The sequence below is a fragment of the Crocodylus porosus genome, unplaced genomic scaffold, assembly GCF_001723895.1.
Source record: "Crocodylus porosus isolate Cpor-Errol unplaced genomic scaffold, CroPor_comp1, whole genome shotgun sequence".
NCBI classification, from domain to species: domain Eukaryota; kingdom Metazoa; phylum Chordata; order Crocodylia; family Crocodylidae; genus Crocodylus; species Crocodylus porosus.
Window position 1 is genome coordinate 53700806 of NW_017728931.1, and position 26902 is coordinate 53727707.

The following is a 26902-nucleotide window of genomic DNA, read 5'->3' on the forward strand; positions in this document are numbered from 1 at the left end:
GCCCCTCGGCCCCGCCGCGCTGCTGCGGCCGGAACCTTCTAGAAGCGAGGCGCCCAGAGCACGTCTCACTTCCTCCCTCAACGTCATCAACAGCCGCCCTACTCCAATTCAGGCCCCCATGCTGAGGGCGGAGCAGGTCGTTTTTCTCTATGCTGCTTCTTTCTCTTTTTTTTTGAGCAGGCGATTAGCGCTGCCACCTCCTCTGTTTGGCCCTCGGCCGAGAGGGGGCGCCGGTAAATGACGTCATTAGCCGGCGCGGGAGGTCCCGCGCGGTGCACGCGGGCGGGGGGGAGCGGCGCGGGAGCCGGTACCTCGCGCTATGGCCTGGCTCCCGGCTCCGAGGCGTCTCCCGGCCGCCCGCGACTGGCGCAGCCGAGCAGGTCAGAGCCTCTGCTTCCTTCTAAGCACGGATGCCCCCAGCTTTGCCCCCACTGCCCACGTGTTGGGGGCGGTACCGGTGCCGGTGCTGCCAGGTGCACGGTCATGGTCGGATTTGTACGAACATTTCCCCCTTTGTACGAGCTGTAATGGTACAAACGTTCAAAATTGTAGGATAATTTTTGAGGCAGCTTAGGGATGCAGCAGGTGGAAAACCCAAGTCACTGGCAAAACTGACTCTGGGGTTTGATGTGACAGCTCACCTCAAGGTTAGGGTTGCCAAGCCCTCCAGGATTGCCCTGGAGTCTCCAGATATAAACCTCCAGGAGACTGCAGAGAGGCACCCAGGAGATGAATGATAGGGCATTCATTAAAATAAATATATTAAATATTGAGTCTGATGGACATGGTAGTTCAGTGGATTTTAAAAATGTAATAGTCATGTGTATTTGCCTTCCTGACCAAGTTCGTGCACCGTACTCTGTAACTGATACATGCAAGCACGCAGGCACATTTGTGTTGTGTCACGGGCACATTGGCATTCCCAAAACTTCCCAGAATAGATTCAAACAGTTGGGCAATCCTACTGAAGATACAGAAATGCTTAGACGGTGATGACCCAGCTCTCACTCACTCGCTGGTGACTTGCAGTGAACAATATAAAGTAAAGAAAAAGATGTATTTGTGTACTTATTTGCATAGTGTTTCAGTTTGTGATAGTTTTCCAGCAAATATGATAATTTTGTGCTTACAATATGATAATTTCATATTTAAGACCTGGCAATGCTGCTGTATGCACCTGCCCTCATTGTCATCACAGCAGCTCTGAAGGAGGCATGTCTCCTTCCCCATCTTTGCTGCAGGTCCTGGTGTGACCCTGCCAGGATCAGTGCAAGCCCCTTAGCCTTGTGTTGGAAGGTGGCTGTCTTCGCAAATGTGTTTCCCAATCAGCGTTTCTAGCACGTCTTACATCAGGACCAAAGTGTTAGTAAAGCGGGGGTATAGCCCTGATGCACCAGAAAGGGTGCAAGAGGCAAGGGCTTCTTAGGGAAATTGCTGTCCTTGGGCCAACCACAGGCAGAGCCAAGATCTTGAGAAGAGGGCAGCACAGAGGGAAGAGCATTGTTATGTAGAACACAATGCACATTTTTCTCCTGTTAAAAAGAAGCTGTAAGCTTTACTAATATGCCAGGGGTCCAAGGGCTGCATTATTCTGTTTAAGATGAGAGCAAAAACAAAAATGACTTTTGCAATTTGCATTCATTTGTTGTCATATATAACAGGCAGAAGTGCACTGATACATCAGTGGCATATCAAATTGGCAGTGATAAAAGGCAAATTAACATTGTTGGTAATCAGCTTTTTTGGCCAGTGTAGTTGATAATATGACCATTAAATGCTGCGTGCATGCGCACAGATACCTTCAGGACTCTGCTCTCCAAGTTAAGTCTGCTAGGGAGGAAGAGGCATGGGGGAGAGAAGGGGCGTGGGAGAACGGATTGAGGCTCCCACGAGGCCCAGCCAGGGTGGTGAATGTGACTCTGCTGGGACAGAGCCCTGGGCACTTTGTTTGGTGGATGGGGAAGGGGGTGGCTTCCCATCGCTGCACTGCACCCCCAGGGGAAGCATGAGAGGCATTTGCCCCCCTGGATTTGTGTGCAGGGCAAGGGTGAGCTGCCCACTGAGGGCTCAGGACCAGGGGCTGCTCCAGCCTCTTTCTGGTAGGAGTGCTAAGCCAGGGCTACACTCAGGGCGGGAGGGCGTGGGGCAGGCAGTGGCAGTGCTTGGAAGGGTAGCTACAGCGGGACCACCCCAAATGCAGCAGGGAAGAGGCTGGCACAGCCCCTGGCCATGAGCCCACCCTCGCCTTGTGCACAAATCTGGGGGGGCACATGTTCTCGCCATGCCACTTCCAAGGGTGCACACAGTGGTGGGGAGCTGCCCCGTATCCCCCGGACAAGCTGCCTGCAGATGTGTTCTGCTCTTGGCAGAATCGCAGTCACGGCCCTGGCTGGGCAGCACCTGCCCTTGCCCCACTCCCTCTCTCACTGTGGGGACCTCAATCAGCCCCCCTTCCCTCCGCCCCAGGCTTACTGGATGGATGCTGCTCTCCAAGCTTCTGGGCTGCATTCCTATAAATTGGCTATTCGATCAGTATTAACCAGCCATAATTGGCCCGTAGTCAACCACTGGTATCAGCCAAGAAAATCTTTATCAGTGCACCCTAATAACAGGGGCAGGCAACTCCCGGCACAGGTACTGGAGTGTGGCATACAAAGGTATTTTGCTTGACACACGCGTCTTAGGGTGGATGGTGGGGAAGGAGCCAGGGCTGCATTGTCACAACAAGGTTCAAGCCCCTCATGCCTTCCTGCTGTCTGTCTCTGTCATGCCGAGATCTGACAAGTCAAGGTTATGGGTGTTTTTGGCACTCTGCCCCAAAATGTGGTCAATCCCTGACCTAGTGATTTGATGTTTTGGTCTTCTAGGACTGAAGAAGTAAGTTCTGTGTTTTCATTGTAAGTATAGCATGCATACACATTTAGGAATCTTCCCAATAATAATAATTATTATTTGGACTTATATCCCACCCTATCCAAAAAGATACAGATCCAATTACGTTAACATATAAACAGCCCAAAAGATAAGAAACAGCCACAACAAACTCCCCATTCAACACCCTATAACTTTAAAAATGTTTCCCCTAACATGTTACTTTACTAAATGTAGGTTGCCTAGACAGTATCCTTTTAGCCTAGCCTAGCCTCCATTCTCCATGTGATGTGTTGATTTTTGTTTTCCATATAAATGGTAAGGCACAGAGAGAAATGACTTTCTCCTGTTGACACAATCAGTAGCAGAGCCAAGAATGCTACGCAGGAGACTGGACCTCTCCAGGTGACTGCTCAAACCATGAGTCAGGTTTACTGTAACTAATAAATGTATAATTTGTTTTTATCTGTATTGGATGTACACAGTCCTGAGGACTCTTTAAACTTTTAAAATATAAATAATTGCTTGTGAGAGCTCTCTCATCTCCCTGGGAGATATGCTGCCTGTACATCCTATTTTGGGTCTGTATTTGAATTTTAGCTCTAGAGAAAGCATTTACACATCTCAACTCTAAGCACACAGTAAGACTGGTAAGCAAGAGAAGTACAGAGCCTTGAAGACTTGAACTGAAATTTATCCTAAGCCTTCTTTATAATTGTGAAGGATGTAGAAAGGATCATCTTGGGTAGTGGTTTTCAAACTGTTCTATGGACCTCTGGGGTTCTGTGGTAGGTCATCACGGGTTCTGCAGAGAGATTGGGGATAATGAAGGAGCGGAACAGAAGATGGTGACCACCCTGCCACTCCAGGTTGACTAACTCCATGTCAGCTCACATGGCCCATGGAGTCAAGGGAAGGAGTTCCACAGCAGAAGTGATATGAAAGGGTTCTGTGACTTTAGGAAGCTTGAAAATCACTATTTATATCTTCACGGACTGCCTTTCTTGCATGCATACCAGCCTCTGACTTCTTTACTATTCATTCCATCCAGCAAGAGCACACACTAATTGCAGATGCTTCCTTAGCCTGGTGAAGGGTATTTAAACCCAAAAGCTTGCTAAGAAGAATTTTTCTGACTATTTGAGTTGGTCTAATAAAAGATACCAGATTTACCCAAAGAACTTTGTCTGAAAACCACTAGACACTTTTCCTAAATTCTGTAAAAGGGAATAGGGCTCAGATTAATAATTTAAATTTCAGATCCAGAGATTTTTTTTCAGGGAAAACTGACAGGGACAGATATTATAGTCACGTTCTTGTTTTCACATCAAGAGTGTCCCCAGGTCCTCGGTGCACGCAACAAGTTCTTGTAGTTGCCTGTTTGGGAATGCCACTGACTCGTGGTACTGGGAACAGGAAGTACAGTTGTTGAAGTGCTTGCTTCTGAGTGACCAGTTTCAGTTTAGATAATGCTGGTAGCCAATAACTTTAAGGCACTAGGTGGAGTAGGTTTCACTCCCCCCCCGATAAGGGTTTGCCTCATAACATATAACAGTGGCACTTGATGGGCCCTTTACTAGCAGTCTCAAGAGAAGGGCTGAGGGCTGGAAAGGTCATAAAAAGTGAACATCTCTTTTTTCCATTAAAAATGGGTCTTACAGGACATGACCCAAATGGCCTGGAAAGGGGAGGTAGGTTTTGTTTGGAGTACCCCAGCTTTTGCGACACTTTGAATAACTAAAACATTTAATCTTCTTTGTATATCGTTTTCTGTACAAAACAAAAGCAGATGTCACACAAGATCAGTCCAGCTTTCCTCTTTCAAGCATGCGGTCACTAATTTGTCCAATTCAGCATACACTGACTTCTCTTTATTCATCCCAGTGTATGTTCATAATTCTTCTGTTTCTGTTGAGATCAGTTCATATTTGAGCTTGCATTTTAACTGTTTTCAAAATAACTGCAACAAGTTGACATATTGAGAAAGGTTATCAGTGCAGTGGAAGTAGGATAAACAATGCTAAGAATTGGAAATTAGAGGGCATGTAGATTTTCAGTATGATACTGAAAGGTTTTACATCTTGACAGAGGGCATTTTCTTTTCTTTAGACTGCAAGTTCTGTTTACTTCGGAGGTTTTCCATTCAGCCTGCCCAGCAGAGGAAAATTCCAGACCGGTACCTGGGTCAGCCCAGCCCCTTCACACACCCACACCTTCTCAAGCCAGGTAAGGATCCTGAATGGCAGGTAACCAGTCAGGAGATGTTGCTCCCTTTCTACATTTCTCCAAGGAAGTAACTTTAAATAATACAGCAAATCAGTGTTTTGCATTAAGTGCCTGTAGCCTGGACCTATCTTACTTATAGTAATTTTATTTCAAGGGAGTGATTTTATTCCTCATGGAATTTTCCGTTTTGTGACAATCTCAGGCTCTAGAAAAGGGTGTGGTTCCCATATCCTAATCCAAAGCCTTGTGCATTTCAGGAACTGCTGTATTTACTCAAATCCAGGATGACTTTGAATTTAAGACAGTGCCCCAATAATTACATTCTACAATTGGAAAATGATACATTTGTTATAATTTTCATTTGATAGAATCTAATTACCGAAGAGTCACCTTAAACTTGTCCCACCACGGAGAGAGCCGGTCAGCAGCCTGACCCCACACTGTGCTCCCCTGCCACTTGTCCCCCATGCCTGTGCCCCTGCCACCTGTTTTCCCATCTGCCCACCCCCTACCCAATCCCTGTGGCCTGTGCTGCCACCCACACCCTGACTCATGCCACCCAATCCCCCTCCTAATCCCCACATGTTTTATTTCGTGGTTCCCATGCACGCTGTTGCCCCATTCCCTCCCACTCTCCCTGCATGCTGCTATCCCATCCTCATATATGCTGTTGCCCCATTCCCTGCCTGATTCCCGGCCTACGCTGCTGCCCTATCTTCCATCCAATTTCCACGCATGCGGCTGCCCCATCCCCACCCAGTCCCTGATCATAGCCATAGCTTCTGATCTGAACTCACTGCAGCTGCTGCTGACTTGAGGCAAGAGCAGCAACAGCTCTGACCCTGGTCCAAGGCAGGCAGATATTCTGGCTCTGGCCAGGATCAGGGCTGGAACTGGACTGCTGGTACTTGAATCCAAGTTGAGGCTTGTTTCTCCCTAGGTTGAATGCGGAGGAGAGGGAACCTTACCTTGGATTCAAATAAATATGGTAGTTTTTTCTGACTCAGTCTGCCTCTTGTTCTAGAACCAAGCATAGAAAGTTTTTTCAGTCAATGGTTGCTCCTCAGTTGGCCTGCTGCCAATCCAATAACATGCGTTTTTAAAGAGAGTCCTTTGTGCACATTATATTACAAAAATAATTAATAGATAATATTTTGTAAGCCAAAGAAAAAAAGGAAAGCTTTAAAAAATCAGATTTAAACTGGGGAGGTGGCTCAAGAAAATGTTGAGGACAGAATTCTAGAGAGATGGACAGCACATATTTAAGAAACAGCTTCCTCTCCAACTTCATAGTTGGAAGAAAAGAGAAAGAAAGGAAAACAAAGCAGGTAACAATAAAGTTAGAAACTGACAGTGGAGGTCAGATTGAGTTTGTGCACATTTGTGGAAGTAGTGAAGGTGAGCAAATGGATTAACAGTCACAGAGAACCTTTAAAAAGATTGAAAAGTGCAAAAATATAATTTGGAATTTGTTGCAGTCAAGAAAAGTGGGGTTTTTTTAAATATATTGCTAAGAAGTTAGGTATTGGTCAAGAGTTCTTACACAATCAAACCTAGCACTTAAATAAGTTTATTAAAAAGAATGTACAAAATAAAAAAAAATTACAAGCAGCTAGTAAGTGAGTATCAGTTCATTTAGACCAATAACAAAAACATTGCAGCTATGCTTTTGGACACCTAGCACTGTCATATAGGCAGAAGCTGTTTACAAGCTCCTCTGGCATAGCCAGAATACCAGTGGAATCCAAAACCCACCAGACTCTGCACCCAACTTTTAAATTTCACTTGAACTTTAATTACATTTAGGAAGCCTTTGGGGGTAGAATAGACTATTTGAGATTCCAAAAATCCATAATTCTAGAATTTGTTTCTGAGTTTTAAAACTGATTCTGTAGATTTGATGACTTCAGGGCTATAGGAATTTTTTTTAGACAAAACAAGTGTTGGCAATTGTTTTAATGGAAAGAGTTAGAGTTTAGTAAAAAATAAAACATATAGTTTTCAAAGTTCTTTTCTCAGGAGAAAAAATTCTTCCCTGTAACCCCCCATAAAAAATGTGTAGATAAGAAGTAGCTATTGGAGAAGGGGGCTTCTATTAGATATTAAATAGCATGCTTAATTTTAGTAATTCTGTAGTATAGCAGCATGAAAAGAATTATGAAATTAGAAGTTAGCAATATGAAAAGCCAATACATGTAAGAATATAGGGCATTAGTCAGAATTCTCTTTAAGATTTGCAGAATGTTACCTTAAATCCCGGTTAAAGTAGTCTCCCTTTGTCTCTTTTGAAAAGCACCTACCTAAGTTTGGGTAGGTTGATCCCGCTTCTTCAGTTGCAGTGGGAATGTTTTAGTCTCCATTCTTCAGATTCTTTGCTAGGGAAGGATGGTGAGATGTGCAGTCTTGAGAAAAAGATAATTTGTGTTCTTGGAGTTAATAGGATTATAGCTTTTAATGTTCAAAAGAGCCTGTTTTGTTAATTATTGGAAGAAATTGGGTCTTTCATGTGCAGGCATTCTTTGCTCAGTCAAATCCTGTGACATCATCCAAGAAGGCTTGGTTTGTTTCTAAACCAAGCCATTTTATTGGCTAATCAAATTGTTCAAGGACAACCTTTTTGCTTTTAGTTCGTCTCACATGGTACTGGCAACATTGACTCTGCTGCTTATACTTTAAAGCTAACTGTCTTATGACTTAACCCAACACTGGAGTGGCTGTTCAAATACAACCTTATCTGATGGAATTAACACTAGAACCATGTCCTGTCTTCTGTTCAATGTCCAGATACCATAAAGCCAACATTTTCCAACAGGGTTAAGGTTCAGTTTGTTCCACTCCTCCATGCCCCTCTATCTTCATTTGGAAGTTGACAGTACTCATTTGACCTTAGTTTGCTCCCAGAATGCTTTGGGTTTTTGTCCGTAACTGCTTGATCTAAATATTTGCCCAGAATTTATAGAAGAAGCATTGATTGGTTTAAAAGAAATCTTTTCTTCTTACCTGGTGATAGAAATGAGTGGAGATTGTGGGTACATGAAGTCAAAATAGTAGGATGGAGAGCAGTGGAAAGGGTGGTGTGAGGCCAGAATGATGGTATAAACATCAGAGGAGCAAGAAAGCAGAGAAAAAGGGGATATAAGGTTAGCTAAATAGTAGATGTGCGCCAATACATCGGCCTGATATTGGATCGGCACTGATATAAAGAAAATTGGCTGTATTGGAAATCAGCCTGATGTGACCCATAATGTGACTGATAAATGGCTCGTGCATGCACATAGCCACAGCACGGCATGTAGGCTCTGAGGAGCATGGCCTGGCAGCTTGGAGAGCTACGTACAGCTGGTAAATCTGTTGGGGGGGGCGGCATGGGGGGCAGATCATGGACCCTGTGGTGGGGGAAGGATTGGGGCTGGGGCAAGCACTGCCCAGCTGGGATGGAACAGGGCAGGGTGCAGGATGGGGGGGGGGCAGTTCCCACTGTTGCGCACACTGGGGGGCACACGTGTGAGGAGGGGGTGCCCCCGGTTCTGCATGCGGCAGGGCGGGATGCTGCTGGGGTCGGGGCTGGGGCTGCACCAGGCTCTTCCTGGTGGGGGCTGAGCCAGGCTCCACTCAGAGTGGATGGCAGCAGCACTGGGAGGGAGGGTTGGGGGGCTACAGTGAATTTTGGGGTGGCTGGAGCTTCCCTCCCACCATAGCCCCCTCCAGTGCTTCTGCAGCCTGCCCTAAGCACAGCCTGGCCCAGCCCACACCAGGAGGAGCCCAGCACAACGGCAGCCCACCCCATATAGATCTGCTCCTCGCACCCCCCAGACGAGTCCCAGCTCTGTCCTGCGCCTCCCCCCCACTCTGCCCTGGCTGGGCAGCTCCTGCCCCAGCCCCACTCCCTCCTTCACCATGGGGGCCTTGATCTGCCTCCCACACACCTCTTCCCTCTCCCTTCCCTTCCACTATAACAAACTTACCAGCTTCATGCAGATCTCCATGCTGTATTGGAAATCAGATTGGAATTGGTTGATATGGCTCCTTAAAAATTGGCTATCCGTATCAGCCCCAAAAATCTCTATCTTGCACCCCTACTAAATAGGCTGCTTTTTAATGAGCTCACAGAGTGGGATGGGGGCAGGTGGTTCTGAGATCAGGATGTTACTTCATCTGGTTTGTTTTTCATTCATAGGGGAGGTAACTCCAGGGCTGTCCCAGGTGGAATATGCTGTACGCCGATATAAGCTGATGAGTTCGATCCAGAAGGAGGCTAAAGACTGGGGTGGTATGGACCACACAGTGATTCTGCTATCCAACCCCACCTATTACATGAGCAATGACATCCCATACACCTTCCACCAAGACACTAATTTCCTGTACCTGTGTGGGTTCCAGGAACCTGACAGCATCTTGGTGCTCCAGAGTCTGCCTGGCAAAGCGCTGCCATCTCACAAAGCCATGCTTTTTGTACCACGCCGAGACCTAAACCGAGAGCTGTGGGATGGGCCACGATCAGGCACGGATGGGGCAGTAGCTCTCACAGGAGTGGATGAAGCTTATACCATAGAGGAGTTTAGAAACCTGGTGGCCAAACTTAAAGGTAACAGAAAGGGTATGAGATGGGACCCAGGGTAAAGGGACCAGATGACACTAGATTGGGACATGGTCTGTATTGCTGATTTCAGCCTTATCTGAAGTTGGGAGGCTCAGAGGATAGCACATGACACTAGGAACAGGGGTCAGATCTTTTCACCTCTGATTGTAGTCTGGCTGTTTGGCCTGTGAGATGATGGTCTCCAATTGGTCCTTTCTTGTCAGTATCAAGAGAAGCAAAGGATCGATGGGGCTATAAAGACTGATATTCCTTCTCTTCCTGATACTTGGCCCCCAAATTTGGAAGTTCATTAGTGCAGAGGCAGTGTGTGTAAGTGGGAAGTTGCTGCCTATGCTGTATTTCATCTTTTACTAGAAAACTTCATTCTCAGTGGGCTCTCAGTTCAGCTTCTCTCACCTGCATTAAAGTCATTTTAGAAACTCTCTGGTGATACACCAGCACTTATTTCACAGCTTTTTGCCTTCTTGGATACATTTTCTGCATCACACCAAGTTTTATAATTTAATTCAACTTGTACAGAAGATCACCCCTGTTAGATGTCTTCCAGCCCTCACCACCTCAAAATATTACCAAATGGGCTGAACAGAATTTTGCTAGCAAAGTTCTGGTAGAAAAGCACCTCTGTAAACCAAACAGGTTTTTTTTAGTTACCTCAGGGGTCCCCAGATAAATGTTTTATCAAACAGAAAAATGTGTTTCACCTTATCCTAATTCCTCTTCTGCCTTTGTGTATGGATACAGAAAATTTAAGACACTAAAAAAGGAGAAAAAATAGAACCTTGGCATTGTCCTACCCAAAAACAATTGTCCATGTAGTCCAATATCGTTTCTCCAGAATGGCCTGAAACTGAAAAGGAGGTGAAAAGCATGAACCATTGTAGAATAAAATACATAGAGAAGAAATGTGTTGTTGGAGCCCTCACTTGTTAGAGATTGACTTAAGCCCTGAGCAGGAGATTTTTATCCCTTTTTTTTTTTTTTAACTTTGTATAACATAATCATGTGGGATCAATATTCACAACTGAGAGCAAACTTAAATGTATTTTTAACATCCCAAATTATTAAACAGAACACTTGTGCAGGCTTTAAAAGGAGAAATACATTCCATTGGAATTAGGCAAATAAGTAATGGGCATGCTAAATTCCTGAATATTCGTTATATAGTGCCTTTTCTCTCATTGCAGAGAACAAGGTGTGGATCAATGGCTTGAAGTTGCAGCAATGTGGGTGTAGATTGGATATCAGGAAAAACTTCTTCACTGTTAGAACAGTGAGGCAGTGAAATAGACTGCCTAGAGAAGTTGTGGTATCTCTGTCACTGTAGGTGTTCAAGAAGAGATTGGAAAAGCATTGGTCAGGGATGCCTGTGTTCTATTGTGGATATTTCCCTTGTTTCTGAGCTTTGCTGGTTGCCACATGAGGCTGGGAACTAATTTTTTTTCCTTCTTGCTATTGCAGGGGGTGGGGGGAAGGGATCACCTTCCTCAAAAGTTTTAGGTGTTGGCTGCAGCCAAGGGTGGAGAATTTGATGGGTGTGCCAGTGCTCCTTCTGGGACATAAACCCAGAGACTCCTGGCTAGAGGGACTTGCCTCTGCTCAGGGTCAGATCAATTGCCATATTTGGAATCAGAAAGGAATTTTACCCTATGATTAGATTGGTACAGATTGGAGGGGGCTTGCCTTTCTCTGTAGCAGGCCTTCTTCCTGGGACCTCTCAAATGTATTTTAACAATCTTTGCAGCAACAGGACATTGGACACTGAGACTGTGGGATGCTTCAATAGCTGATTTGATTCGGGCCAATTTGGGGGCTGAATCTCTGAATCTGAATCGAATCAAGAGACTAATTAAAACCTCCAGATTGATTAGAAACATCCAAATCAATTCAGAAAAAGATTCAGAAAAGATTTGGCGATTTGGCCATAGACTAAGATGATACAGTGGATGTGGGCACGGCAGTGCTGGGAGTGGGGGCTATGCCTTGCTGCCACTTGCCTCCTTCCTCCTGCAGCAAGCTGGTTCTGCATCCTACACCCCCCTACCCTCCCCCACCCCCAGCTGGGCAAGTGGCTGGAGGGCAGAGCCCCCACTCTCAGCACTGCTGTGCCTACATCCTGTGCCCCGCTGCCTGAGTAATGCACACCCCCGCCCTGGTCAGGCAGCTTGTTCCAGTCCCTGCACCTGTCCCACCCCCCCCATGCCCCTTCCTTTCCCATCCCCAACCGACTTACCAGCTGGAGGCAGCTGTGTCACCTGCCTGTTTAGTCTATGGCCAAATCTCCAAAGCGATGCCAAATCTTTTGGATCCAATTTGGCCGAATTGAATCGGGACAGTGATTTGAATCTCTGAACTGAATCACTGTCCTCCGAACTGGCTAAATCCCAATCCAAGTGAATACTTGAGGCTTCGCATAGGCCTATTGAGCACTATGGTCTCCTTGCTTTACCTGTGGCAGGTTAGGGTGTTATGCCTTGTAGTTGTGTCAGGGTTGACTCTGGTTTTGCTGATAGGTTAGACAATAGATTTGTACAGGTTTGGATAGGGATGATCCTGCCTCAGGCAGTGGATTGGACTAGATGACCTCCAGAGTTCCCTTCCAGCACTACTTTTCCATGATTCTGTGATTAAAAGATCACACAGCAGGGGTAAGTATGGTGTCCTCAATGGTTTGGTGAATATTGCTTTGAGGGTAATTGCATTCTCCCTGAACAAGTTCTCTTCAATGGAAATTCTGTGGCAAAGAGTTCTTAAACAAGCCAGCCTAAAAAAGAATTGTTAGTGATCTGGACTTAAGGTGGTTGTAACCAAGGGGTGTATTTGTTTTATGAGGTCAGTAGGGCTCTAACCCCAGGAATCCAAGTACTCGATAGGCACTATTGTAAAGTTATGTTTCTGGAATGAAATGTTCTCCCTGTCTCGTCTTATCTCACTATTGTGGCTGCCTTTATGAGGAGTAAGTGTAGCTGGGTACTTTTATGCAAGCAGGTGTTGCTGATTGAGTGTATGCTTCTAAATTAATAAATTGTTGTTAAATATACAAAAACACTTATTAGTCTGCACGTTACTAATCTGCTCAATTCTATGGAGATCATGAATGCCCTGTTACTCTCAGGGGTGTAGATTGTATCTGTGTTGGTCTAAGGATATAGGCAGACAAAGTCCTTTGGGTAAATCTGGTATCTTTTATTAGACCAACTGTTGGTCTAATAAAAGATATCAGATTTACCCAAAGAACCTTGTCTGCCTATTACTTTCAGAGTTTATGAAAGGCCTAAGACTGTATCACGAATCTGGGGGGGCAGTTACCTTTCAGATAACGTGTCAAACCATTGTCTCCTAATATTGGAGGAGGTTATTCATTTAGCACTCTCCAAACATTTGCATCTTATATCTTAGCCTGAGTCTGTTTTGTTTTGTGTTTCAGATGAGTCAAATGTGGTTTGGTATGACTATGCAAGGCCTGTGCACCCTCAGCTCCACTCTGAGTACCTACAGCCTCTGACTGAGATGAAAACTGGAAGCAAAAACCGTATCCGAGGCTTCTGTCACCTGGTGCAAAACCTCCGGCTGATCAAATCCTCTGCAGAGATTGAGAGGATGAAGGTTGCTGGAAGGGTGACATCACAGGTATGGGGTGTGCAACCATCAAATAAACAGGGTGATTGTTTCTTGAGAGGCTGGCAGAGAGCAGCTGACAAAAATGAAATGGGGCAAGCCTGATAAAAGTAAGCTGAGCCAGGGGGACAACTCGGAGAGCTCACAGTTGACACTTTCCAACCAAGACAAGCCAGCAATTATGTACTTGACTTCCTTTAAAACGTTTTCCACTCCAGAACAAAGGTGCTTTCCCATGCTCCCACCACCCTTTTGCTCTCATTTTCTCATACCATCTTGTCCCCACACCTTTTTAAATTAATTTTTGTTCTGATTCTTGCATTATAGGACAGGGTTTTTTTGCACTCTTTATAATCCTGAATGTCTTATTCAAAATATTTGGAGTTAAAGGAGATGTTTTCCTTCAGCTTCAGGCCCTTGGCTAATAAAAGGCCCATGTTCCTGTTTGACAGGCTTTCATAGAAACAATGTTTGCCAGCAAATCCCCAGTGGATGAAGCATTTCTGTATGCCAAGGTAAGTACCTGATCATTCTATGAACTACACTGTGGAGGTAAGAGAGCTGGATATTTGTTCCTCCAGAAGAGAAAAGCCTTGGGAGCTGCCTCTGAGTGCTAGTTGCATACCACTGCAATGCTTTCCCACCCAATTTTTGGTTCCTTTGATTACTGCACTGTTCAATACAGAGCTGTAGCCCAGTCCAGCAAGCACCTTTGGATTATGGCTGCAGCTCAGCTGGTTTTTTTAGAGTGCTCTTTGAGCATCAGTGGGCTTTGAATCCTGGCCCTTCTGTGCTAAAAGCCTGAGGTTCCATCTCAGATCCTTGTATGATTGTGCATTAGTGTGTGTGAAAGGCTGACTGCAGTGTTACACATCTTTCCTGGAAAGCTTTGTTTTAATGCCTTTGTTTTGAATCTGCAATCTGGATGGGGGCTGAAACTTTAGTGAAGACTGCTGAGGAATGCTTTTAAGCTCTTCCTGTGTGAGGAAATACCAAGATTCTATAACCTAGATAATACACTGTTCTAAAACACCCTTACCAATGGCAAAAGTTCTCTCTGAAGCTGCAGCTATCTAGCCTGATCCTTTTAAGGAGCAGGTGTTGTTGGAGAACAGACAGTATTCCTGGGTGTGCCTTTCCCACTGGTGGTGGTGGGGATCTATTTGGTCAGTGTATAAGTTGGAGGGAAATAGCATTCAAAGAACAAGGGAGAGGAAGCAGCAATAGAGGAAGACAACAAAAAGAGATCCATTGAATGAATAAATAAAAGCAAAGGTGACAAGAAAGAGAGGAGATAGCCCATGCTTTTCAGTTCTTATGAATTCCTTTCTCTGAAGGACTCCCCTCTCCATCCACGTGAGTGTGGGTGAAGTGGGAGTGTTTATGTTGGGCAGGATTTCATAACCCACGTCCGTTAGGTGTACACCTTTGGAAAGTCAGCCCAAATGGGTAACTGAGTGGGATGAATGGAGGAATTCTAGGATTGTATCTGGGGCTTCAGTGAAGGTCCACTGCTGCCACTTTCCTCCATTGAGAATCCAGGAGCTTTTCTTTACCTTCCTTACCCAAGGCATGGACACCATGTGATACAACTCTGCACTCTTAGCTGTAGGAACCGTGTTTATCTACTAATTGACTTGGTATACTGTTGTGAAATACAGCTGTTTAAACTGTATGGCATTATTAACTATAAATATCAGATGTGGCATTGGTCATAATGGCTGTAATTAACTAACAGCCTTGGTACAGGTTACTAATGGAAAATGTCAGAAGACAGCCAGGAATGTTTTGAAGGAGGACAAGGGCAATGAACTTTCCAAAGGTGAATCAGTCTTTCCCAGTTAGGACTTCATTTCTTACTATATATCCTGTTATTGTTCTGGCTAAGAACTCTATCCGTATGCCTTCAAGGCTCTTTCTTTGCATTACTGAAAAGAGTAATATCTAGATCAGTGATTCATAACCAGGGCTTTGTGTGGTTCATTTAGGGGTGCTGCACAATATTAGTACTGAGTGAAAGCACCTGCACACAATTCAAAAGATAAACCCAAAGATTTCTGGCAGGAATCCATAGTGTCAAAAACATTCTGATCTGTTGTGGTCTTTCTGAGTTCTTTGAAACAAAAGAACTGTAGTCATATTTTTATGTACTGCAATAAATAAATTAGTTTTTGAAACAGGATGAGGCTAAATTAGAAGTTATGGAGGGATGCTTTGTCTAAAAAGGTTGAGAATCACTGATCTAAGCACATATTAGGTTAATATGTATGTTACCCAGCAGGGCTGGTTTCCAGTTACAGAAACTTCTGCAGCTTTTCAGGGTATTCTGGGGGAGTCTGAAGATGTAATGACTAAATTAAACCTACCTCTTAAACAAAGGCAGTTGCAAAACAACCTTAAATTATAAATTTTTCTTATGTTTCTCACCCAAATATTCTTGGAGATTTTAATGGGAAGGTTAAAGGCAAGTAGAACTTGGTTGCCTTTTTTCTACCTGAGATGAGTCTGTGCTGATCAGCAGTCCAGACTTCTAGACAAATGTATTTCTTTTAAAATGCAAGGATCACAAAAAAACCCAAATAATAGTCTAAAGTTTGCTGGTACTTTGGAAATATTGATTTCCAAAATATTGACACATAGGACCTGCACATTTTAAAGGTCCTATGTGACCAAGGGCATCAATGCCTTCCAACTATATGATGTATAATGACAGCATCATAAAATTTTGGTACAGCTTTTAGCAACTGAAGCCCCAAGAGACCAAACACTGCATTCTAGATGCTTCCATGAAAAATGGTTGTTCTTGCACTTCTGCTATTCTTGGGACCCTGGGTGGGGCTCAGGACTGTTTTCATTCAGGCCGTGATCTATGCAGTTTCATTTTCATTTGGCTTGCTACATTCTGCTTAGGGAGAGAGAATGGCAGTATGTATGAGAGCTCCAGTACAGGAGGTGACTGTACCAGAATTAACAGGCTTCCTTTGTCTGACTTGTTCCTTCAGTTTGAATTTGAGTGCCGGGCTCGTGGTGCTGACATCTTGGCTTACCCCCCTGTGGTTGCCGGTGGTAACAGGTCTAACACCTTGCACTATGTGAAAAATAATCAGCTTATCAAGGTAAAACCACACATCTTTCAAGTGCTTGAACTACACTGTTTAATATTGTACCAACAGACTGGCTGCCCCTTGACAATCTGTAGCCCCAGCCAGAGATGACCATAGTAGGGTGCATGGCCCAGGGGAAATCAGCCTGTGCAGGGCCTGGTCGTGGGGGTGGGGCAGAGCAAACAGCAGGATGTGAATATGGCCCGACTCAGCTGGCTCAACTCTGTGGGACCCAAGGCAGTTGCCCTGATTCTCTCCACACCCCCCCGGAATGGCTCTGGCCCCAGCCTCTCCCTTTTGGGGAAAAGGGAGGCTGAAACACTGGGTAGGGTGAGTCTAATGAAACTGGTTTTACTGCCTCATCATAGCCCCACAGAACTTTAAAGGCTCTCCTGGGACATTGAATACAGTCCCCTGTGATTCGTGGCAACCATCTAATAGATGTGTGTCCCAAAAGTTCCACAAAAGCATCAATTCCAGCTTCTCCTGCAGACCACAACCACAAGAGGCGCCCCCTCCCCCTGTACCCATGAGTAACAAACTTAAGATCTTTAGGACAAAAGCGCTACAAGAAGGAGGTTACCAGACCAGTTACCAAAAAGATGAAATAGCCAGACTCTTGCTTTCCTTTTCCTCTCATGTGTACCTGCTTCCCCTGACCATAATGTGGGATAACAACAATGTGGGTAGCTATGTCAGGAATTAAGGTGTTTATAATTATAACTATATTTTCATTTATAGAACTTGCCTTTCCTGTACAAAAATATCATCAATTTACTTTAGAATTGAGTCAGGCAACTCACCAAATCCTTTGGGGAAGTTCCCTCTTACAGTGAAAGAAGAAAGAGGTGGCAGATGCAAACACTTTCATTCATTGGATAACACTGGGCATGTCTACATGAGATGTTTAATGCCCATTGGACTAAATCTACTGCACATTAGTACGGCTGGCAAAAAACATGCTAATGTGCAGTAAGTTAGTCGCATAAAAAAGTGTTTGTTTGTGCTAATGTGCAGTAGGTTTAGTGCAGTGAAAATTAAGCATCATGAAACATTTGTTTGCACTAATGCACAGTAGCACTGATTATGGCGCATTAATGAACATGTAGATGTGCCCACTATCTGCACATTGGCAGACATGACTGTTGTAATACTTAGACCCAATTGGCACCATTTGGAGCCTTTCTGAAAAGCAGAAGGATCTTGCCCTTACACATAATACTTTGGAGTTACCTCTTAGAGCAGTGATTCTCAGCTGAGTGCCATGAGAGCCTTTCAAGGGTGTAGCAGGCTGTTATGCAGGTATTAGGTGTGCAGATGCCTATATGCGATCCACAAGATAAACCCAGTGATTTCAAATAGGAATCCACAGTGTCAAAAATCTGCTAAGGTCTGAGTTCTTTGCAACAAAAGAATTGTTCTATTATTTTTCCATAGTCAAGAAGTGGTTGAAACTAAGAGCTGGTATTTTCCAAGGGATGCCTTGAGTTTAAGTAGGTTGAGAACAGCTGTCCTAGAGTAATCAAGAGCAGCAGCTCTGCTCTGCTCTGCTCTGCCTGCCTTTAAGATAAGGAGACAAGATATTTGACATAGTAGAACTTTTCCAAAACATTTAGATTGGAGAGAGATTCCCCATAGCAAATAATTTCTCCAGCATTTACTCAGCTTACTTCATTGTTCCCAAGAGAACAGGTGGGGGACCATCCCATACATGACTAAAATAATTAAAGCAGTTGCTCGTAAGAAATTCAGAATGGCATTTGAGTGGCCTTCAAATCACGGACAAATGGACGTTTTAGCTGCTTTAAAAGTGGGGAAGTTGCTGCCCAGTGGGATACAGCACCTGTTATGCTGTGACTGTTACATCTTCGTGATCATGTAGCAAGCTAAATCCTCCCAACTTTGAGGCATATGAAGGGTTAAAGCTGGAGTGGTTTTGCTACACTTGCATCTCTACAGAATCAGGAAGATGTAACAGTTGCATTGTAACAACTTACATCACTATCCTTTGATATTGGTACAGTTGTCACATTTGTCTGTACTCCAGTGGGTTCAGTTTATTAACTACTCATATGAATGTTCATGCTATTTCTCTATGCATAGTGTGAATAATCGGCACCAGAAGTATCCGGACTTGACTTTATGAGTTTTTCTTTTATGCACTAGAATTACTCCCTCCCATTCACTCTGAGATCTCTGGTAAGGGACTCTGCATTGTTCTGGCTGCCTGGCTGTGGTATCTCCTTAAAACACTGAAGTTGTACACAGAATAAGTGAACACAGAATCTGTCCTGGAGTTAATACAGCAGTGGCTGCACAGTTGATAGTTTTTTGCAGAAGGAAGGACAAGTCAGTTGTTCCACACTTAGACACTTAGCTTGCATGGCAGCAGCAGGCACTCAATCAGTTTGAAAGGTGTTTGCTGAATCAGACTGGCAGTGGACGCATCTAAAGCCTTCCTATAGCTAGGACCTCCAAATCCATCTCAGAAGAGCTGATTCAGAGCCTGAGACTAAAAATAGCAGGAAAAATAATAGCAATAATTAGGAGTGTTCATGGACAGCAGCACTGTGCTGGCAGTGTTGGGAGTGCACAGTAGCTCTCCTGTTGTCCTGTTACCAGAGGAGTCCTGCAGGCTAGAACTGCCCAGGTATTCCTTGACCTTTCCTGAGTTCATGCACCGGAAGCACTGGGCAAATCTTTCTTCACATCACTTCTTCCACATCACTTCATACCCTTTCTGTCCCAGGGATTAAAAGGGGAACCCTCCCTGCTTGACCCTGATTGGTGTAGAGCAGTGACCACAGATGGCAGCCTGCTTGGATGGTATTGATTCTTCAAGGTACAGAACAGCTCACATTTCTTTCCCCAGAAAAGCCTGAACATCAGATTATTGGAGCTTGGGTTTTCTAGGTATTGTTTGTATTTAGGGAGCTTCTCTAAAGTAAACCAAGCAGTTCAGCTGTACCTGTCAAGGGCACTGTTCTGTGATAAGAACAGAGTCTGCACTATCCTCTTGCAAAAAAGTACCTTCTTGAGGGTCAACCCTCTCACAGAGAAATTTTTTTACTTAGCCACTGGACTAGACTGACATGCATTGCATTTCTTCCTTTCTTCTGCAGGATGGTGAAATGGTCTTGCTAGATGGCGGGTGTGAGTCTTCCTGCTATGTAAGTGATATCACCCGTACATGGCCCATCAATGGCAGGTAGGATGCCAGCAGCAGGAAACATGCAGCATGCTAGCTTTGAAGGAGTGTGAAAAACACACTCAGTGATTAGTCATGTGTATGGGTGTGGAAGCATGTGTGTATACAGATGTCTACATGTCTGTCCATGAAAGCAATGATAATGTACCCATCACTGTGGTGTGTTGGTGAAACTAAGACTATGTGAACTAAACAGAGTATAGGCATACCTCAGAGATATTGCGGGTTCGGTTCCAGACCACCGGAATAAAGTGAATATCGCAGTAAAGCGAGTCACACAAATTTTTTGGTTTCCCAGTGCATATAAAAGTTATGTTTACACTACACTGTAGTCTATTAAGTGTGCAATAGCATTATGCCTAAAAAAATAATGTACATACCTTAATTGTGAAGTGAGCAAATGGTGTTGGAAAAATGGTGCTGATGGAAAAATGGCGCCGATAGACTTGCTCGACGCAGGGTTGCCAGAAACCTTCAATTTGTAAAAAACGCAATATCTGCGAAGCGCAATAAAACGAGGTATGCCTGTATAAGGAACTGTATTTCCCACCTTTTCCTCACTACTCGTGGTAAGAATGTGTGTGGTTATTGCTGTTTTTTAAATTTACTGCAGCTATCAAGGTGAGGCTAACCTTCAGAGATAGGTCTTGCCTTTGAGTGTGTGTATGCTAACTCTGGGCATGCATGGTAGGTGTAGGATACTAGGTTGGTCTGTCTGTGTGAGGACCTTTGTGTCTCATGTTGTAAATGGTTCATCATTGTGTCCCTGGGATGGTTGCTTAGTTCCAGTTGCCTTTTCATTCCCTTCAAATTTTGGCTTTGCTCCGTCCTGATGCTGATAAAGATCTCTCCCTCTCCCTGAGATACAAAGAGGTGACCTCAGTAATATCCTGCCTGACCTGGCCTATTGGTGGGCAACAGTTTCTCTTTCTTATGTCTGTAGCCCTGACCTTGAATTTGATGCAGAAGTGAGGAGTTCCCATCTGAGAAGTTACTTTCTTTTCTTTCCACTGCTTTCAGGTTCACTGGTCCCCAAGCAGAGCTGTACCAGGCAGTCCTGGAGGTCCAGAAGTCTTGTCTGAGCCTCTGCTCCCCAGGTGTGAGCTTGGAGAACATCTACAATCTCATGCTGAGCCTGACTGGGCAGAAGCTAAGAGAACTGGGGGTGCTAAAGAGAAGCATTGATGAGAACCACTTCAAGGTACCTGAACTTTTTGTTCTAGCATGTCTGGCCCTCCCTAGGTCTGACTGCTTTCTGCCTGCAAGAATGGCAGTCTGCTGGGAACCTGGCATTTCTCAGGAGGCCTGGTTTCTAAGCCAATATGGGTATCCAGCTGTGTTGCACAGGGTTACAGTTGTGATAGGGAGAGATCTTCCCCCATGAACCAAGGGGAGGCAATGCCTATATCACCCAGCAGGTGGCGGCACAGCTAGATGAGAAGCACCTCTGCAGCTTAGTCCCCAAGAAATAAATATCAAGGGTACAGGGTGGAGACAGGAGGCGGGGTTAGTAATTTGAGCCTGCGTACACCGAGATCCTTTGGTTGGGGAAGGGTTTAGGAAAGTACAGAGGGGCTAATGCCCTGGAGGGGAGGTTTCATGTCCTAGTTCTGTTGGTATGTGACATCAGCATGGTATCCGTATCCTGCTTGATTCTATGGAGATCATGAATGCCTTGTTACTCCCAGAGCTTATATCAGTCCTAAGACTGTATCACAAATTTGGAGGGAATTACTTTTCGGATACCATTTCACTTATAGTTCCCCGAACAGCTTTGCCCAGACTACCTTGGAGAGTCCAGGCTCAGGCAACCAGGACAGGTGACTAAGTGATGTGGAGAACACACTCTTTAAGTGCTACAAACTGACAGGCTCTGGGAGTAACAAGGCATTCATGATCTCCATAGAATCAATGCAGAGTGAACAGCCTGCTTTAGGCTTGGCTCAAACAAAGGATTATTGTTCCATTTCCTGAGGACCCACAGTATTCCCTTCAGTGGGGGAGAATCCATGGTGATTCTTTAGGCATGAGATGGACAGCACAGTTGCTATGACAAACCTGACTCATGTTCTTCCTGTGCATTTATTCCACCTTTTTCCCTTGGTGCTGAGACAGATCAGGGTCCAGGTTCACCAACTCTAATAATAGTGTTTTGCCTTCTGCTAGGCTGTCCGGAAGTACTGCCCACATCATGTGGGCCATTACCTGGGTATGGATGTTCATGACACACCGAGCATGTCCCGATCACTTCCACTGCAGCCAGGCATGGTGATAACCATTGAGCCAGGTAAAAAAGATGCACTTTTAGGGCTGGGCTAAGGCCATGTCATGATGGTGATGGTGATACAGTTCAAACTAGCCCACTGCAGCTTCAACCAAAGGATCAAAAGTTCTTTAAAATATAATTAAAAAATAAAACATATATCTTTCTTAAAACCCAACCAAAAGTAACAGATTATGGTGGTGGACTTTTAACAGGGAATGTTTCCCCTGCAGACTGCAGTGTAGTGCAGAGATACTCCAAGTAACTGAGGAATCAGGATCAGTCTGCTGCAGCATAGGCTAATTTACCATGACAAGAAGGCAGTGCCTGGCCTGAGCTCTGTGCTGCCGTGGCTGGATGGGTACCCACACTAGCTCAGGTATCTGTACGCTGTGCTGCAGCTTGCAGTGTACACCCTCATCCCTACAAAAGAAGAATTTAACAGTTACCTTCCCCTCTGGCTCTTGACTACTCATTTTGCAGCCATCAAATGGAAACTGATGCCTGACACCAGCTTCCTTTCCTGAGCCCTTCCATCCCATCACCCACAGTGTTATCAAAGTCAGGCCTTATAAAGGTGGCACTGACAGTAGAAAGGCCAACTGGAATAGTGAGGCTTTATATTCACAAACAGGTTTGTAAGCAAGAGCAAAAGTCCTCTCTCTTCATTCTTTCTTCACTAGCTGCTATGAACAGAGAGAACCAAAATTAATTTCCTGGATAAATGTCTTCAGAACCAACTCTCCAGCCTCACCAAATGTACTCCCTGCTCTCCTCTCCCTGTGGGGTGGCAATGGCCAATGTTCTGAAAGTGAATCTCCTCCTGCTTTGCTCAGGGCACTTTGTTCTTTCCTCTCTTTTAGGGATATATATCCCAGAAGATGACCTGGCCGCCCCCGAGAGGTTCCGTGGCACTGGTATACGAATTGAGGATGATGTTGTGGTGACAGAGGACACACCACTAATCCTCTCTGCAGACTGTCCCAAGGAGATCTACCACATTGAGCAGATCTGTGGCCGCAGTTTGTGACCTTTCTCCTTTGCCTCTTCCAACTTCCTCAGGTTCTCCAGGAAATGCACGCCTGTGCACCCTGACAGATGTATATTTTTTTGTAAATGGACATGGCTCCTGGGCAGTGAGGGTTGAGGGCTAGTTTGGAGGGTGTTGCTGCTCCAGGAACTGGGGGAGTTATGAGAGAGACCTTGGGCAATGTGGCTATTAAAGTAAAGAGCTAATTATTTATATATCCAATTTTTGTTCTTGTTAGTGTCAATTCAAACAAAGGATCCAGAGTGCAGGAAGTAGATTCCTTACCCTACCACATAGATCCTTCCCCTTCTCTGTTACATGATGGGAGAGTTTTGCTCAGTGTAGCCCTTTGCCTAGCTCTGTTTACCTCATAATGAATGGAATATAGCAGCTGTGAACCAGGCTCCAGGCAGATTGCTCTTTGCTAGCAGTTTTGCACCAGGGCAGTCAATCACAGATGTTCAAAATGAAAATTTCAAAGTCTTCTCAGAAGGCAGGCACAAGCTGAGGGATAACTTTGGCTTCTGCAGTAGCAGTGACAAAAGGGGACTGGACGGATTAGGAATTGGGCTCAGGCTGTGGTCGTTTGTAGTCAGTGAGGAAGGGTTTTAGCATCTGAGGATAAAGATTCACAGAGGTCTTGTTCTAAGAGATACAAGCAAGATCAGCAATAGGGAGAAAGAGTCACCCTGTAGTAAGGCACACTGGAGAGTTTGGTTAATTGGGAGAAGGGACTAGACAGAGAGGGCACTCCTCATTGGGTGTAGGCTAGCGATTCATCCTGCCCTCTTGCCTCCTTTCTTTTCCCCCTACATCTCAGTCCAGCTTTGTAGTCTAATGTCACCACTGGTCCTCCATCTAGAGCTGAGCTCCCTGGATTGGACTGTATTGGTAACCCACTGGCTATGTCCTAGTTGAAATGCGGTACATGAATGTGCAGTTGTGTGCAGGACAGTTACATCTCCATCTGGGGCTTAAATAGCAGGTGCAAGCAACCTCAGCAATGCCCAGTGAACAGCATGCAGCACATGGAGCAATTTGCCAGGAAAGGAGAAAACTCTTGTGAGGAATTCCAGGATGAACACCTGCCTTTTGGGGCATTCCAAATGGAAAGAAAGGGCTCTTGGACAGTATCTGTGAGCCTGGTATAAATGTGATCCCTGGCAGGGCCAGATTAGTGGTATCAAAAGAAAAGGGTGGGTCCTAATTCCCCTCAGTTCCATCCACAGTTGAGTTCATTTTAGACGGTGGTAAAAGAACCCACAATAACCAAATGCAGTCTGTGTATTTTGGTCCTGTTTTGGCTACCAGCTGTCTATTTAATACATTGTGAAAAATGACAATGCACTTAATGCTGTTGTTTTCATTTATACTTTCCTTTGCCTCACTCCAGTCTCTTTTTTTTCCCCTCTCAAGGATGCTTGTATATGCTTTATTTTCTGATATTCAGTATTTTTTCCCCTTTATTTCCTTTATTTTTCCTCTTTCTCTTTATTATGCTTTAATTCTATGCCCCCCTCCCCTTCCCAGTTTCACTTTTTCCTAATCTCCCAACTTCTGTTTATTAGTATGTCCTTTCAGGCCTGAATAGTCACCATGCTTATACCAATATAGCTGACCTTCAGTGCAGTGTAAAAAATGAGCAGACAGATGGTGAAACCACCTACCCTAGGTTAACTTCACCAAAATCTGTATAGTGTTATTCCTGAAGGAATCAGTGATAAAACTACACATGTATATATTGCAGGCATGCAGGTATGTCTGTCTGCAGCTATCCCAGGGCAGTTGATTGCTCATGGTAAACAGGTTATTACTTACCCCATTGCCAGTTACCGGTGAGGTGCTCTTATAGGTGTGTACTGCATGCAGCTGCAGTCTGGGAGAGCTGCAGTCATCTGTCAGATGTAAGCAGTGATCTGTCAGGCACTCAGTCTCTGTACCACTCACCCACAGCAAATCTAGTCATTAGCCTATGGGAATGGAAGTCAGGACTCTCTTGAGTCCCTTTGTGGCTCTGCAGTGGCACCTTCTATACTTCTCTCTGCTGTACTTCCCTCATCTGCAAACTATATTTGCTTTTCTCATGTGAATGCTTAACATTTTGCTTAATTTACCTGACCTATTTGTTTTATTTAAAAAACAACACAAAAAGTGATCAGTTAAGTGATTTTTATGTACCAGTCTATACTCGTGTGAAAGGAACTACTATATTTTGATTGTGATCACTTTGTGAGATGCTGATATGCTACAATGGTGAGTGCAACAAAAGGTTGAGGGGAGGGTGACAATACATGGAGACACAAAAAAAATTGCTGCTTATGTGCTAATTGATAGTTACTTTGTACTTTCAGTCTGTAACACCTAACAGTGTTATTCTAGACATGCCTTTAAACCTCTCAGCTCATCCCTACAGGTAACAACTCTGAAACAAGCTACATAAGTAGCTGTGGATAGTATTCACAGGGAGAGCTATTTGTGTGTGCCTAATCACACATCTGCCCCTGCACCTAATTACAAAGTTGATGATTGTGACTTTACATGTAAATAAACTAATGAAATACAGTTATTTTTGCAAAAAAAAGATAGTTTGTAGAAAGTCATTTATTTGCCATAAAGTCTCATAGGTGTAAGCACTTCTGGCAAGAATATTTTTTCAGGGAGATTATAAACTACGCATAACTTGGAAGAGATTAACATTATTAAATGCAGCCACACATAAATTAATAATTACCCAAGAACATGGTTATGTGATTTCCAAAGAGAGGCAGGTCCTGGAAATGTTGGGAGATTAATTTTATGAGTCTAAATCATTCATAACTGTTGTATATTGAGTAATTGATCTTTTAGGGTGTAAGGCTCTTCAAACCAGTTCTGAATATACAGTTCAAGTTGTGATTTGTCCCATATTCTGCATTTGTTATGTACTTTTTTTTTCAGTCTAGGATTTCTTTTAGGAGGTGCTTTCTAATGCAGCTGCTTTTAATATTTGGAATAAGAGTTATTCATTGCTGTTCTGAATGACTATGAAGGATGTCTTTCCCAGAATATAGTAAATAAGTGTTTTATCAAACTAAAGTATTGTGTTTCTTTCCAAGCTCTTATGAATGGATAGCCATTGTGTACATTGTGTGACATCTAAATATAGTTGATGATGTCCCTTAAATATCATTTGTCTTGATAATTTATGAAAGATTTCTGGCCTTCTGAAACAAGACAGCAGATGCAGTGGGGAAGATTTTAAAACACTGTCATTTTAAATGCCTGTTATAAAACACTAGGTTCCCCATCTCCATTCATGCCATGGTATAGCCCATGATGGGCAAAAAGCACATAATCAGTCTCATACAGCAGGGTTTATGGTCCATATCTTGTAGTGCAGAGAAGTTCATGGCAATATATTTTGCAAACAGAAATGGGCCTGTACTTTCATTTAACTGCTAAGCCCTTGGAAGCTTCAGTTAGCAAAGCATGCAGTGTCTGCTTGCTTGGCAGTATTAGCTGGGGAGAGGTGACTGTGCCAGTTCCATTCTCAGCTGACCTGGCTTCCGGATGTAATTCAAGAGGCTGACAGAGATGTAGAAAGCCCAATTGAATTGGCGTCTTAGCTATACGAAGTTACCAGTCATCAAGTATTGAACTGATAGTTTCAAGTCTGTGAGCACACACAGGCTATCAGCTGCCTGTGCAACATTTCAGAGTTTTTATGGAAAGGGACCTACTTAAATCACAAGTTTCACAAATTTTACAGAAACCGCAAAAAAAGTATTGTCCGTGATTGCCAGGAAATCCTTCAAAATGCCCGCAAAATCAGCTCTGTGTGATGTTGAGTAGACTGCGAAAAACCCATTGTCTCCCTGCAATTTAGAAAGAGCCCTACTTACGGTTGGGGACTTTACCTACATTACTGTTTCAGAGATTTCACAGAAACTACAACAAACTGCATTGTCCATGATTGCTGCAAAATCTGAAGTTGGCCACAATTTCC

General features: G+C 44.2%; 1 protein-coding gene across 3 annotated transcripts; it reads left to right on the forward strand.

Annotated features, from left to right (window-relative positions):
• Nucleotides 1-245: 245 nt before the first annotated feature.
• On the forward strand, nt 246-25992 carry XPNPEP3 (X-prolyl aminopeptidase 3). Of its 3 annotated transcripts, none has more exons than XM_019544991.1 (10): nt 247-380; nt 4981-5097; nt 9275-9682; nt 13122-13324; nt 13765-13827; nt 16315-16428; nt 19539-19624; nt 20645-20825; nt 21791-21911; nt 22751-25992. In XM_019544991.1, exons 1-10 carry the CDS (start codon nt 320-322, stop codon nt 22915-22917), a joined length of 1521 nt encoding a protein of 506 aa, XP_019400536.1. In that variant the 5' UTR covers nt 247-319; the 3' UTR covers nt 22918-25992. The 3 variants fall into 3 exon arrangements, with proteins under 3 accessions (XP_019400537.1, XP_019400536.1, XP_019400538.1); XM_019544993.1 differs by lacking the exon at nt 247-380 and adding an exon at nt 3042-3276; XM_019544992.1 differs by lacking the exon at nt 16315-16428 and having other exon boundaries at nt 246-380.
• Nucleotides 25993-26902: the final 910 nt, after the last annotated feature.